A 14,069-nucleotide genomic window follows, 5' to 3' on the forward strand; every position below is an offset into this window, starting at 1 on the left:
GGGAAAATACTTAGTTGATGAAGCATGCAATCAGACAGCTTGAGCTGTCACTGGCCATAACTTGAACCATGGAGGTAGCTTGAACCATGGAGGTCATGCTTTCTACAGTTTACTGTTGTAATAAAGAAGAGCAGGGAAATACTTCATTGAGGCAGTCAACACAAACAGAACCTGAGCTACACTGTCCTAGCTTGAACCATGGAGGTACCTGTCAACCATCAATGCTTTCTGTAACAAAGCTTGCGTATTCTTTAGAAAAAGTTGACTTAAAAAAGTAAGAGTCCATTCATGTAGGGGGCCTTTTAAGAATAGTTTAGAAACAGAGTCTTGTTTTGTTGTGTTCCCAACGCTTTGTGCATTGGTAACTATATGGATGATTCACTCAAATGATTGTCCTTATCTTAACAACACCATAACAAAAGCTACACCCTAAAATGAAGCCTTTTATTTTTTTTTTTTTTTTACTCTGGTGTCCATTTACCATACAGGTTGATTGGTGTATGTATGAGCTCTGCCAGATAAGGTTTCAAACATTTTAATTAGAGGCACTGAATACCTTCGGTAATTGTCAAAAAGACCAGTATTCTATTCTTGGTGTATCCCAACATGCATTAAAGTAACAAGTCTGTGAAAATTTGGACTCAATCGGTCATTGAAGTTGCTAGAAAATGATGAAACCAAAAACACCCTTATTATACAAAATAGTGTGCTTTCAGAAGAAAATAACAGGTTTTCTGACCAGAAGTCTTTTATATAATCTCTGTTCATTGCTCCATGCTGTTACTCGTTCAGAGGGAGTCAGTTCTCACAATGTTTTATCATGGAGCAATAAACTATTGCTCCATGGTTTTATACTATCAACAGCTCTCCATTGCTCATTACCAAGTAAGTTTTTATACTAACAACTATTTTGAGTAATTACCAATAGTGTCCACTACCTTTAAATTAAGCTTTTTTGTCTTTCTCTAGTGTTCATTTACCACACAGGTTACTCTTCCTCCATGGTGTACAGTATGGGCTTTGACAGATAAGGTTTCAAACATTTTAGGTAGAGGTGGTTATTGTGTCATTTCATGCATGAGTGCATGCCGCCTCTGGCATTTTAAGAACCAGTCTCTGTTCCAATGAGAAACATAAATCCACTGAGCGCTCTACAGTCACACTGCCCATTTTGGTTTCAAACCAACAAGTTGCAAGGTCAAATAGGCCTTTATCAATCATTGGAACAAAGTCAAATTGTAAATTGAAACCTGGAAAGTGGAGATACAATCTGTGCAGGGCTTGAGTTTGGGGAGAAATCCACAAGACCACAATCGCCAAAATGTTTACTGGGTTAGAACATGGGTTAGAAATAGAATTCTTTTTTCAAGACCAGAATCAAAGTAAGAAAGAACTTCCTTTTACCATGCATTTAAGTTTTACTGTTTTTGAACAAGCGCAAAGATGTAAGAGAAGACTGAATGTCGATTGTCTCAATGGGTATCAGTATACTTTATTAAACATCATTATACTCAATAGCATTCAGTGGTATTTCATCAGACCAAAGACAGCAATTTAACATAGACATGTATGCAACTTTCTAACTTTAAAAAAAAGAGGAAATGGCTTGTCACACTTGACTTTTGTACAGTGTTTTTTTGGTTATCTATGGTACTGTTTTCAAAAGAAAAAGAGGAAATCACCTGATCAGCTGAAAAGTTGCATGCCTGTTAACATCCGATGTTGAAAATGTTACAAAGCGAGGTATTAATCTTCGTTATAAAAATCAACCCTTGTCCGGTCAAAAATGGCCCGACACCAAAAGAACGCGCCTTCAGGCCTGTGGTCCGATAGAAAATTTGAGACTTGATTGCTGTACATGTATTTGAACAAGAGAAAACAACTTGGACAAGGACTTGTCCTGTCTTGAGCATAATGGCCCAACACTGACATCGTTAGACTCAGGCCAATGGTCCAGTGTAAAGGTCAAGCCCTGACTAGGTGTCTGACCATGCTGATGCTGCCATGACATCAATTCTTGGGGGGGGGGGGCTCGCAAAACATCAATACACAACTTGGGCAATGATTTCGCTGAATCAATCCACGTTGTGTCTTGCATCACTAAAATTGTTTTGATGGAGAGTGTGGGTGAATCCGGGAGTAAATGACACACTGTAACCCTCCATCATTCTCACAAGATGCTGACACAGATCCACGTTGACGACCCGTAAAGAAGGTTAATGGTGTAATCAAATAACATTTAACCCACTTATATGTATTCCCGACCCGCTGCCTGAAATACCACTCTACACATTCATAAAATGGGTCAACATTAATTTCAAGCCCTCACGCGTTGAGAAGAGAAGAAAAAAACGCATCTGTATATTGTGTATAACTTAACAACAGCTCGGCTTCGCATTCAATATCGGCAGAAATGGACTACCTTCACAGCTGAAAATCAATGAGAGAATGTGTATGATTTCACCTTTTATTAAAAAGGCTTGAGGATATTGGCCATCTTCGGTTTTGGCCTTTGTTGGTGAGTGGCGACCCTTTTGTCCCCTTCATATTTATCAAAATACTATATATATTGCGAAATTGATTTTCTTTTTTTACTAGCAATACACATAAACACACCTGTGAGATAAATAAAGGTCAGAACTTCCCTTAAGTGTGAGAAAAAAAAAACAGGGGCAAGACAAAAAGAGAAATGCGCACCAGGCCTGGATTTTCATCTTGGAGAGGGCAAGACTATTTTCACTTTTTAAAGGGCATTTCCATCGGAAAATCTGTAAGTCTATGAACTTTTGAAGGGGCACCAGGGCCAAGACAAGAGGCAACAGAAGCCATGGCCTCGCTCGGTGGCATTCAAGGCCTGATCACTATCACATTACTGTAGATTGTAAGGGGCTTTCCATAGATGTATGACCAATGTGTCAAATCTGGAAGGTTACTGGACCAAAGTTGATGATGTCCTTACTAATAAAACCACAACAGACAACCACACCAATCTTCATCGGCTTACATAGGATTAACCCGATGTGATTAAGATATAATGGTTTGATGGGCACAAAAAAGTTGTAGTACAATGTTTCATGGGAAACCTTATTGCCAAGTTGTCTGTTGACACATCTAAGTGATCAGCGTTGTCTGTTTCATAATAATAATAATAATAATAATAATAATAATAATAATAATAATAATAATAATAATAATAATAATAATAATAATAATAATAATAATAATAATAATAATAATAATAATAATAATAATAATAATAATAATAATAATAATAATAATAATAATAATAATAATAATAATAATAATAATAATAATAATAATAATAATAATAATAATAATAATAATAATAATAATAATAATAATAATAATAATAATAATAATAATAATAATAATAATAATAATAATAATAATAATAATAATAATAATAATAATAATAATAATAATAAACATTTCTATGGCACTCAACAATTAACACAGCGCCTCACAAGAAAAACAAATAACATAAGTAGAAAACAAAACACCCAAAAAATACTAGAGGCTCTCAGTAGGGAAACAAAAACGTTTTGAGAGACTGATTGAAGATCAAAGAAAACTCTGCTTAACAACTGTGGTCTGCTGGACAGATGCTGGTTAAAAAAAACCAGAGTTAAAAACTTGCATCTACTGTACATGTAAGATCAAGTTCGAGCGAGGGACGAAAATCGACCAATGGCGAAGGTTGCCTGGTACCCAAGTTGCATGCGTAGGTAACCATGGAATATTGACTAGTGGTTGACAAAATGGTCGCTGCTCTAACACGCCCAATGTGGTCCGATTGGCTAGTTCAATGTTGGAAAGCATCTAGATTCAATACGATTGAAATAAGTGAAAAAGCTGACGGACTAGTCAAAAGAAATGCTAACTGGTCCTGTTGGTCAGTCGCTAAAAAGTTAAGGGCATACCCTGAATTACCCTGAAGAGCAGGTAGGTAGCAAATAAGTTTATGAATTAATAACTCAATTCATCAAAACAGTTAAAAGACAGTAACACTTCAGTATGACTGAAGAAAAATCAACCGAAAAAATTCCAAGCAGTCTACGAAACAACAGTTTGGAAAAAAAGTTCAACTTCAAAATTGTGATTTTCTCAAAACACAGACTTTTGGCTGTGGGCAAACTTGGCACTGGTTTCCGTGTCATTTTTCTTTTGCAAAAAATAGTTGATGGACTGACGTTTAGACCCTAGCGGAGTCATTCATGAAGGCTACAAGGGCAACACACAACACACACACACACAAAAAGGTGCACAAAGCGTAACAGAAAGCAGTCTGTTATACTTTTGTTGTGAGTTGTGTTGTCATTTAGCCTCCCAGTGTTGAATTGTCAGGCCATTAATATTTGTTGGCATACATTTATCCTAGGTCCTTTTGGGTGGTAAGCAGTTTGCAAAGGCTAAAATGTTTTCTCAGCTATCCAAAAAATGTTTTCTACTAAGATACTTTTTTAATGACCTGCAGTGCGTAGGAGGTTGTAATGCTACCGATATTTTACTTCCTTTCAAATGTGAAGAAGTTGTTTTGTTGGTTTTATACAGTGTAAGTCAAATAAAAAGGCACAACTTGTGGATGGACGGCTCATCAATGCCAAGGGGATTGCTGAAAAACACAAGTCAACCCATTCTCTGAGTGCACTTTAATCACAGTGGTCCCCCATGACCAACACTAGGCAATCCCACAGAGATACTTGTATGCCAAAATAGGTATGCTAAAAAGTTGTGTTATTCAACGGGCAAATCCTAGCATTAGGCCAAGTAAAATAAATAACATGTTGATTCGTCTTGCCTGTATCATTTTGCATAATTTTCAAGAAACCAACTTCTTTGTTTGTTATTTATAAAATACAAAACCTATTTTTATCAGAGTGGGTCCAGAAAATCCACTCCACAAAAGATAAAGTAAATATTGTGCACAAAAACCTGATGGCGGAAATATATGTAAGACATGGTGGACAAGTTCATACATGTTATTTATTGGCCTTTTACATGCTGGGTAGAATTGTGCATTCACATGTAATTTAACAATAACAAAAAACAACAATTAGTGATTGTATACTATTTTAAATCAAATTTATGCGCAGAGTTCATTCTGTCGTGCCTCATGCATTATGTGCGGATCTGGAAGCAAGGTCGCATGGTACGCCCTCATCAAATAAAAATTAAAATGTAATTAACAGACTTTAAAGTGATGGTATACCTTAGGTAATTACTCCAAATATTAATGAACATAAAAACTTACTTTAGTGTGTAGTATTTCAAAGTCTGCTAAAGCACAGCAATTATTTATGTAAACACATAACAAGTCTGCTTACCAGAATAAGGTTACCAGCCAAAATACTCTGTACATGTAACATCAGAACCTAATTTCATAAAAGCTGCTAAGCAGAACATAACAAATGGCTGGCACCTACTAAATTTACCCTGTAGATAACAATAACATGTTCACCTTGGTCAAAGAATTTATACAAAGGAAGAAGAATATTTGAAAAACAAAGTGGTGAATTTAACAAACAGGAAACGAATACAATGTTGACTTAAATCCTAAATAGCTAAACCTGTTCAAGCATTCCTTTGTATCTGAAAGCATTGTGGCAGAGTCACGAAATTACCTCCTAAATCAGATTAGTTCAATCATTTAGTTCCTCAAAGGAGATTACATGTCAAATCTTGTTCAAGGGTTTAAAAAAAAAAAGTTTACACTACAGTTTTGAAGCACCAACAAACAAAAGTGTTTTGAAGCACAGTGCTCAGCAAAGCAACAGAGTTTTCCAACTCTAGATGCTTTGTTTTTTTAATGGGCAAGGAAGGGCACCAAGGCAATTTCTCCCAGGGTAAAGGGCACCCTATCTGGAAATTGTAAATTTCTATTTGAGCATTTCAAGGGCACCAAGGCAATGACCTGGGGGGGGGCTGTGGGCATGGAAGCAATTGCCTTTCTTGCCTCTGTGATGTATCGGGTCTGCATTAGTTCGCACGGCTCATTACCAACGATAATTTAAGGCAATAAACTGATAGGTTTTAAACGAGAGTTTGATGTCCTGCATTTGAAGACTTGATGCTCAAGGCTCAAGTTGCAATGAAGAGCAAACCACATCCACATCTAAGCCATTGAGGAGGACAAAGCTAACTCTTTCCCTGTGATTGTTGCACACAGGAGCAGCCAGCACTAGGCCCTTGCTTCAATGTGGCTTTGTGGAGTGGGGGGACTGGACACACAATGGTACAGGGTTCCAGGAAAAAATTGAAAAGGGCCAACCAGATTTACGGCCTCATGGACTGAGGAAGGGAAGGGAATTTTTTTAAATACATTTTCAATCACGACTGACTGTGGTCATGAACAAAATTGCTGATTTTAAGACTGCAAAATTTGCCCAATGTTTGGACCCTAGCAAGTAGCAGAATCTTTCTAAGCTGAGTCTATCTTTAAAAATTGAACAGATCTCAAAAGTCCAATCGACCCCCCCCCCCTGCACTGAAGTCAAGAAGACCAGTCATTGGCCGAGAGTTGTGCACAGTGCCAACAGGTTTCCCTTGTAGGCCTTAGTGACAGTAAGGCAAGGGGTCTTTTGTATCCCAAATCTTCAAAAATATAAGCAAAAAAACTGCGATTTTTCAAACATCCAAAGCATTGCCAATAAAGCAAACTTTTGTCCTTCATCCATAAGCACAAACGGAATGGAACTCTAGCCCAATTTCTAATAGTGGTCGTCACATTTACGCTACCTTTTAATGATTTAATTTGCACAAAAAACTTAAAGACACTTGACACTATTGGTAATTGTCAAAGACCAGTCTTCTCACCTGGTGTATCTATTCTCAACATATATACATGCATAAAATAACAAACTTGTGAAAACTTGAGCTCAATCAGTCGTCGTCGAAGTTGCGAGATAATAATCATGAAAGAAGAAAAAAAACCTTGTCACAAGAAGTTGTGTGCTTTCAGATGCTTGATTTCGAGACCTCAACTTCTAAATCTGAGGTCTCGAAATCTAATTCGTGGAAAATTACTTCTTTCTTGAAAACTGTGTAACTTCAGAGGGAGCCGTTTCTCACAATGTTTTATACTATCAACCTCTCCCTATTACTGATTACCTTGTAAGGTTGTATGCTAATAATTGTATTGTGTAATTACCAATAATGTCTAATGCCTTAAAGTCTAACCCATTGTAAGCTTTTAGTTTAGTTTAGTTTAGTTTAGTTTACTCTTGCCTCTAAGTTGGCACATTGATTTTTCTTTGACAACAGCAATCCTGGTTTAACATGATGTCCATAATGACCACGTTGTAACGAAATATGGATTTTTAACGAGTTCACAGAATCGGACCCTGCAGAAGGCTGGGGGTGGCTCTGTTGAGTGGGGAGGGGGGTGTTGATTGGTTGGGAAGGGAGGGTATAGGATGCGTTCAACACAATACAACCCCCCTTTTTCTTTGTCGTCAAGACCTGCTACAAAGCTTGTCAACATCTCACTACACAAGCTGTCAGTGTTTAAAATGCGTATTGACTGGTTGGTGGGACACAGTCGATTCTGTTGTTGCTTATTCTTCATGATCAATACAAAATCAATGAACGTTTTTGTCGCAAAATACATTCAGTTAGCATAATGTCTGGCTGTGTAGGCTTTTTTGTTTGTCCCATAACAGTCCAAGATCTTGGATTTTCTCTTAACGTGTTAGTCCGAAAGTTTACAAATTTAATTAAGTTATCCAGATTAATAAAACTTAAACCTCTTGTGGATGAACATAACTTAAACATAAGACAAATTCTGTGCCAATAAAGTTGTGTGTATTACACACAGATGGAGTGAAAGCACAAAAATGCTGAAAACAAATCTTGAAAAATGTAAAGTTCCAATACAGATAAACCCCCTGGATACAGATACATGTACTCACAACAAGGTTGAAACTAAAAGAGACAAGTTGCCTTGAATCGGTTGAGTGAGTCGATGAAAAGCGTTGTAAAGTGTTTGTTATAGAATGATGGTTAGAAAGATGTTTTAAAAGTAAACTTATAATGATCCACACACACATGCCTCGAAATTGCGTGAATTTCCAATTACATTGTGAACTAACGGTCAGCAATTTTATGGTGGAGGATACAGACTCTCTACACAAAGTGGAACAACCACAGAGAGTAAACTAAACCTTTGGACACTAGAGGGCTGACTTGTGCCCTTACTCGTGTTGTAGCAAATGTAGACAATAGTGGGCAACAACACTTTTCATGTTTAATCATCTAGGGCCATTATTGCTGAAGTGGGGCCAGGTTTCCAAACTGTTTGTGTCATGGGGCCATGCAATCAGTTGAATGGCCTTTTGGCTACTATACATGTTCTTTCTCTTTGACATTAGATACCCCTTATCATTAGGCCTGTCTAGTCTCAGATCAATGCACAGTGGACAATATTTTGAAATCTGTGCTGGGCGGCACAATGTGTTTTGCTCAGAGTGCTGGGCGAAAATTGTGAGTCCTGGGCAGGCTCGCCACACATCGCCCAGCACTGCCCACCTTATAGCTACAACACAAGCCCTTACAAATGTACATTGTACACTGACTGAGGGCTTACCCATGACAGTGATCACAAACTTTCAATACACAAAAAACATCTGTGAAACTATAAAGTATTCCCAATAAGGAAAAACCTGAGAAACACCAATAATATGTTGTCCAACTTGGGTTCACTCAAATTGAGGAGCAAATCAACACATCCCATAGAGTGTACTACAACTTTTCTCGTCCTTTCTCTTGTAGTTAGTGAGTGATGCAATGCATAAATTTACATCTTCGCTGGTACACAGCAAAGTTCACGTCTGCATATATATGTAAAAGCCGAGGTGAAAAATGGCAAAATTGTGTGTACAATGTTTCAAAAATGGTATTAACGCAATATGCCTACAGGCATATGTCCTTTTAACTTGTCATTACAATGTCAAATGGTCAATTTCAACAATGTTCGGTAGCTAAATCTGGCTTAGAGTCTATTGTGCAAATATGGTACTAGAGTATACGACTGTGAAAAAAATCAGACGGTATGTAAAACAGGGAGCGTATAGTGCTGTCATATAATTGCATAATCCGTTATATAAAATTTAACACGGTCTACGGAGCCAGGAGTAAATGAAGCGAATGAGGTATCGCCCACAAGGCTGACAGACATGGATTACAGCGACCTTACAATTTTGTGTGATGTACAGTACACAACAGAACTGCTACACTATGCAGAATACAATCTGTGTCATGTTAAGATCTCTTCATTTAAAAAAATTAATGAAAAAGGTTTGCCCATTCTATTATAATACAAAATTATATATCTAATTTTAGTGCATTGTCACAAAAGAGGGCCTTTAATAAACATGAAACCTGGGAAATGACAACTCACACAAGACATTAGATCAATGTCATTTGAATTTACTTTCTTATTCTTTTAAAGACACTGGACACTTGGTAATTGTCAAAGACCAGTCACCGAGTATGGTATTCTCACTTTGTGTTTGTAAGTTCTCAACATGCATAAAATAACTGAGGTCTCTTATTCAAATCAAACATTTCAGTGAGAAATTACCTCTTTCTCAAAACTAGGTTACTTCAGAGGGAGCCGTTTCTCACAATGTGTTATCAAAAGCTCTCCATTCATTAAATCCATTGCTTGTTATGAAGTAAGTTTTTTATGGTAACAATTTGAATCAATACCAATAGTGTCCATTGAAACACCAAAATACACCCTAAGGCCGTGTCCGAAACGGCGACTTCGGCTACAGCTACGTCTAGATCAGCGCGTCTACCAGTGTTGAAGAATAGGCAGACGCGCGTGATCTAGCCGTAGCTGTAGCCGAAGTCGCCTTTTCGGACACGGCCTAACACTTTGAAACTTCTAGAAAGCCCATTGGAACATTCAGCTTGGACGACTTCGAGTAGGCATCAACCTTGTCCCCAGTGGACAAAACCCTGTGTCTTATATAGGACTCTATAAGTTTAAGAGCTTTGCAGGCAATGCCAAATAAAAGTGACTTAAGACTAGCCCAGGTTGGACTCCTCCGTTGCATGCAACGCGACAGAGTCCAGGGTATAAAGGTCCCGTACCATTGCGAAAAATTTTAAAAAACCTGTTAAAAATGTTTCTACCTAAGTTGGGAGTCTGAACTTTTACTCACATGTTCCTTGTAGTTGGAACTCCAAGCCCGCGTTATTTAAAATTGTTGAATTGTCTCCTTTGGTGTTAATATTTTGTGAAAAGAAAATTGAAATTTACGTTTTCCATTCCCACGTCCTGCACTAACTTCCGTGTAAACACTTTCTTGCACTGATCACTGGCGGCGCCATCAACTTGCGTCAACCACTCACTAAGCAGATGGATAATAGTCAGCGAGCAATTTACACAAAGCGCAGTACATAGTATACCGAGCATAGACGTCTTGTGCCAAGACTCCATGTGCTGGAAGCGTATCTTTTTCCCAGGACAGATGAGGCCGTTAAATTGGCGCATGCTAAGTGGCCTCATCTGTCCTAGGAAAAAAATATACGCGCGCAGAAAAGCACCCTCTGTTGTCCGTCTATATGACAAGAAGAAGCCATGTGAAAAAGCAAGATGGCGGCAGACGGCTTTGCTGCTTATAAATATTTTTTAAGAAAAAACTCACTTTGTAACCGAAATTCAACCTGAAACTTAAAAAAATTCTATTTGAGGTGTAGTGCTTTCCAGTTTTATGCCTCCTGGATTTTAAATGTGTATTGGAGGAGTTGAAGGCGATTTGATGGCACCTACCCAGTTGACGGCGAATAGTGGCAAGACAACGCGCTGCACTCTAAAGCCATGCGCACTTGGGCTCACACTATCAATTGGTATACGATGATCAACACCGCCAGTGCAGAACTTCGACATATTTTCGGAAACAATTTTTTCCATGGATAGATTTGTTAGCTGTGAACTCGTTGAGAATATAGTTAGGGACATCATGAATATATGAACTGAATTTCAGCTTCTCAAATCAGGTAAAAAATAAAGAAAATTGTAGTCAAACTTGTGTTCGCATTGTAAAGAACCTTTATACCCAGGACGTCAGTGCAGTGGCACTGACTGACATCCTACCAGGGCTAACTTAAGACCAGTGTTCCATCAATGAAATTACAAAGGATTAGTGTGGGATGAAAAACTATTAACATACAACAGAACTGCCATCAAACACACTAGATAAAATGTAATACAATCTGTGTAGGTGTTGATGAGGATAACAATCGGATTCTTCCATTGTTATCATTTTTACATTCACAGCCTAAGCATGTGTGTACAGCAATACAGTAGGTGGAGCAATAACAATGTTTTTACAAGCTAAAACTTAACAAAGGCACTGTACACATTTGGTAATTGTCAAAGAATTTCCTTGTCAAAGACCAGTATTCTCACTTGGGCAACTCACTTGGTGTATCCCAACATGCATAAAATAACAAGCCTGTGGAAATTTGGACTCAATTGGTGGAAAAGATTCCGTATGGCGCCACCACTTTTTTATTCGATATGAAATATTATTTCATTTCTCTCAATGAGATATCCCTTTTTGTAAAAATGAGTGAAAAAGTGGTGGTGCCATAGGGAAAGTTATACCAATTGGTCATTGAAGTTGAAAGAAAAGACACCCTTGTTGTACAAAAAAGTGTTCTGAGAAATTACATCTTTCTCAAAAGCTACTTTACTTCAGAGGGAGTTATTTCTCACTCTACTCTGTTTTATACTATCAATAGCTCTCCATTGCTCGTTACCACTGAAGGTTTTATGCTGAGTAATTTTACCAATAGTGTCCAGTGCCGTTAAATAATTTTTTGCAGCAGCTGGGAAGTAGTGCAGTCGGGATAAGGAGGTTCTAGAAAAAGGGGTCCTTACCTGAAATTGAATTTAGGCATCATCTACAACGTCTTAGTCAGAAACTCATAAGGCACTTGTAAGACGCAACATGCTGAGGCGAGTGTAGACACAGGCGGAGATGCGATGTTGCTCCAGAGGTTCAGCTTCCGGTTAAAGATGCAAGCGTCACATCCCTCAAAGATAAACACATTTCGGTCCATGGTGCAATACTGTAAGCAGGCGCCACCCGCGACCGGGCCAAAGTTACACGTGTCTTCAGACCACTTGTTCTTGATGGCGTCCAGACAGAAGGCTTTTGTGGCAAGATCGGTGACGTAGATTTTGTTGTCGTAGGCTTCAACGACAGGAAACTCCCAAGGCGGGTCTTCGTGCGGGATAGGAATGTCGGGTAGACTTGTCCACTCGTCGGTGTGCGTGTCATATCGTTCAACCGTCGATATAGAATGCCGGGCGGCGTCGCGACCGCCTATCGCATAAATGTAGCGATTGCCGAGTGTTGTAAGGTGCATGGAATAACGTTTGGTGGGCATCTGCGATACGTAGCACCATTGGTCATTATCGGGGTCATATCTCTCTACACTTTGTTGTAGACGCTCCCATCGCATGCCCCCCATGGCGTACAGACATCCATTGCACGATACCAGGGAGATGTACTCTCTGGGTGTTTGTAAACTGGCCACGGTGCCCCATGAGTTATTCATGGGGTCGTAACAGTGGACGCAGTTTGAAACAATGCCGCTGCTCGATCCACCAGCTGCATACAAACAGCTGTTTAGAACAGCTACGGCATGGAATCGAAGCTCAGGTAACCCTGGCAACAGTGTCCATCTGTTCTCGTCGATGATATAACCGAAGCTCTTTTCCAGTGGGCCCTGATCGCTGACACCACCCGTAATGACCACAACGTCAGTCAATCGTCCTTTACGGGGTTTCAAGACTGGACTGTCGCTGCAGTAGCTTCTCCTTGTTGTGTCCGTCTGATGTAAAGCTTCCGCTAAAAGTTTCAAGCATTCATCGTTTCCGATCACAAGCGGTTCTTTCTCCACGACATCTTTGAGGTAGTTGCGATCCAGCTGTGACAGACGGACATGCGCCAGTAATTTAGGGAGCTGTGCTGCCCTCTCTGTATCAATTCTCGCCCACTCCATAACCATCTCGTAGATGCTCTCCTCTTTCTCGACTCGTATTTTGTCGTCGGTGATCAAGTCCAGGACGTCCCTGAGACCCAGCTGAAGGATGTCTTCAATGGAATACTGCACAACATGCATGAACTGATTACGGATAAATTTTGTAGCTCGCTGGTAGAGCTCTTTGAATTGATACAGGTCTGCCAAGTGTCTCACCACCAGGCAGTTCGAGGAGTCCATGTTCAGCGAGAGGAATTTGAGACAGTAGTTTTTAAGATTTGTCATGAGGAATGGGTCGGCACCACGGAGTATACACTCAACGTTATCTGCCGTCAGTGTTATTCTACCTGTGTACATGTAGTCCAAAATCAACTCCATCCCTTCAGGTGAAGTACAAGAGACATTCGCCATCGCTTGCAGGTCCTCTTCCAACCAACTATTGCACATTGTATCGAAGTACGGGCTACACGCTGCCAGGACGTTGCGGTGGGCCTTGAACACACGGCCACCAACCCGTAGCACCATGTCACAATACTTGTCGTCTGTCCGTTGCTTGAGAAGTTTGGTCAAAATCACAGAACCCTGGTCGTCCTCGACGAAATCCATACAGCCGTGGCATCCACTACTGCTACCGTTCATTGACACGTTGGGGCTTGGATGTGGTAATAACTCCTCCATTTTTAGACCGTGTTTTTGTCCGAAAACAACCACTTTACCACGGTCAGACAACCACAACTCTCGAGCATGCAGTGTGCTCCACCATGTCACAACGCGTATTATATACGAGCAGTCTGTGCGCACGGAAGAAGGTATCACAAGCACACAGTGCTAGTGCAATAGAGTAATAGGGTTGATCTCATGGGGACAACAATGAGTGGTCTCTGTTTCGAGGTTGGATTTTATCGCAGTAGTTTTGCTTTTCGGCGAGGAGCAGAAAGAGGGCGCTGTTTGAAGTTATTGTGGTCGTGACAAAAAACATTGTGATAAATAAATCCGCATGACCCACTCCTTAACAAAGTTATTGCGGTCGTGACAATCCAAAATAACTT

At 39.4% G+C, this 14,069-nt stretch overlaps 1 protein-coding gene across 1 annotated transcript; it reads right to left on the reverse strand.

Moving 5' to 3' along the window:
- Nucleotides 1-11,916: 11,916 nt before the first annotated feature.
- LOC117288798 (kelch-like protein diablo) lies at nucleotides 11,917-13,828 on the reverse strand. Its single transcript, XM_033769640.1, has one exon. It carries the CDS (start codon nucleotides 13,696-13,698, stop codon nucleotides 11,935-11,937), a length of 1,764 nt encoding a protein of 587 aa, XP_033625531.1. The 5' UTR covers nucleotides 13,699-13,828; the 3' UTR covers nucleotides 11,917-11,934.
- Between the last annotated feature and the right edge of the window lie 241 nt (nucleotides 13,829-14,069).

Source organism: Asterias rubens, chromosome 4, assembly GCF_902459465.1.
Source record: "Asterias rubens chromosome 4, eAstRub1.3, whole genome shotgun sequence".
NCBI classification, from domain to species: Eukaryota; Metazoa; Echinodermata; class Asteroidea; order Forcipulatida; family Asteriidae; genus Asterias; species Asterias rubens.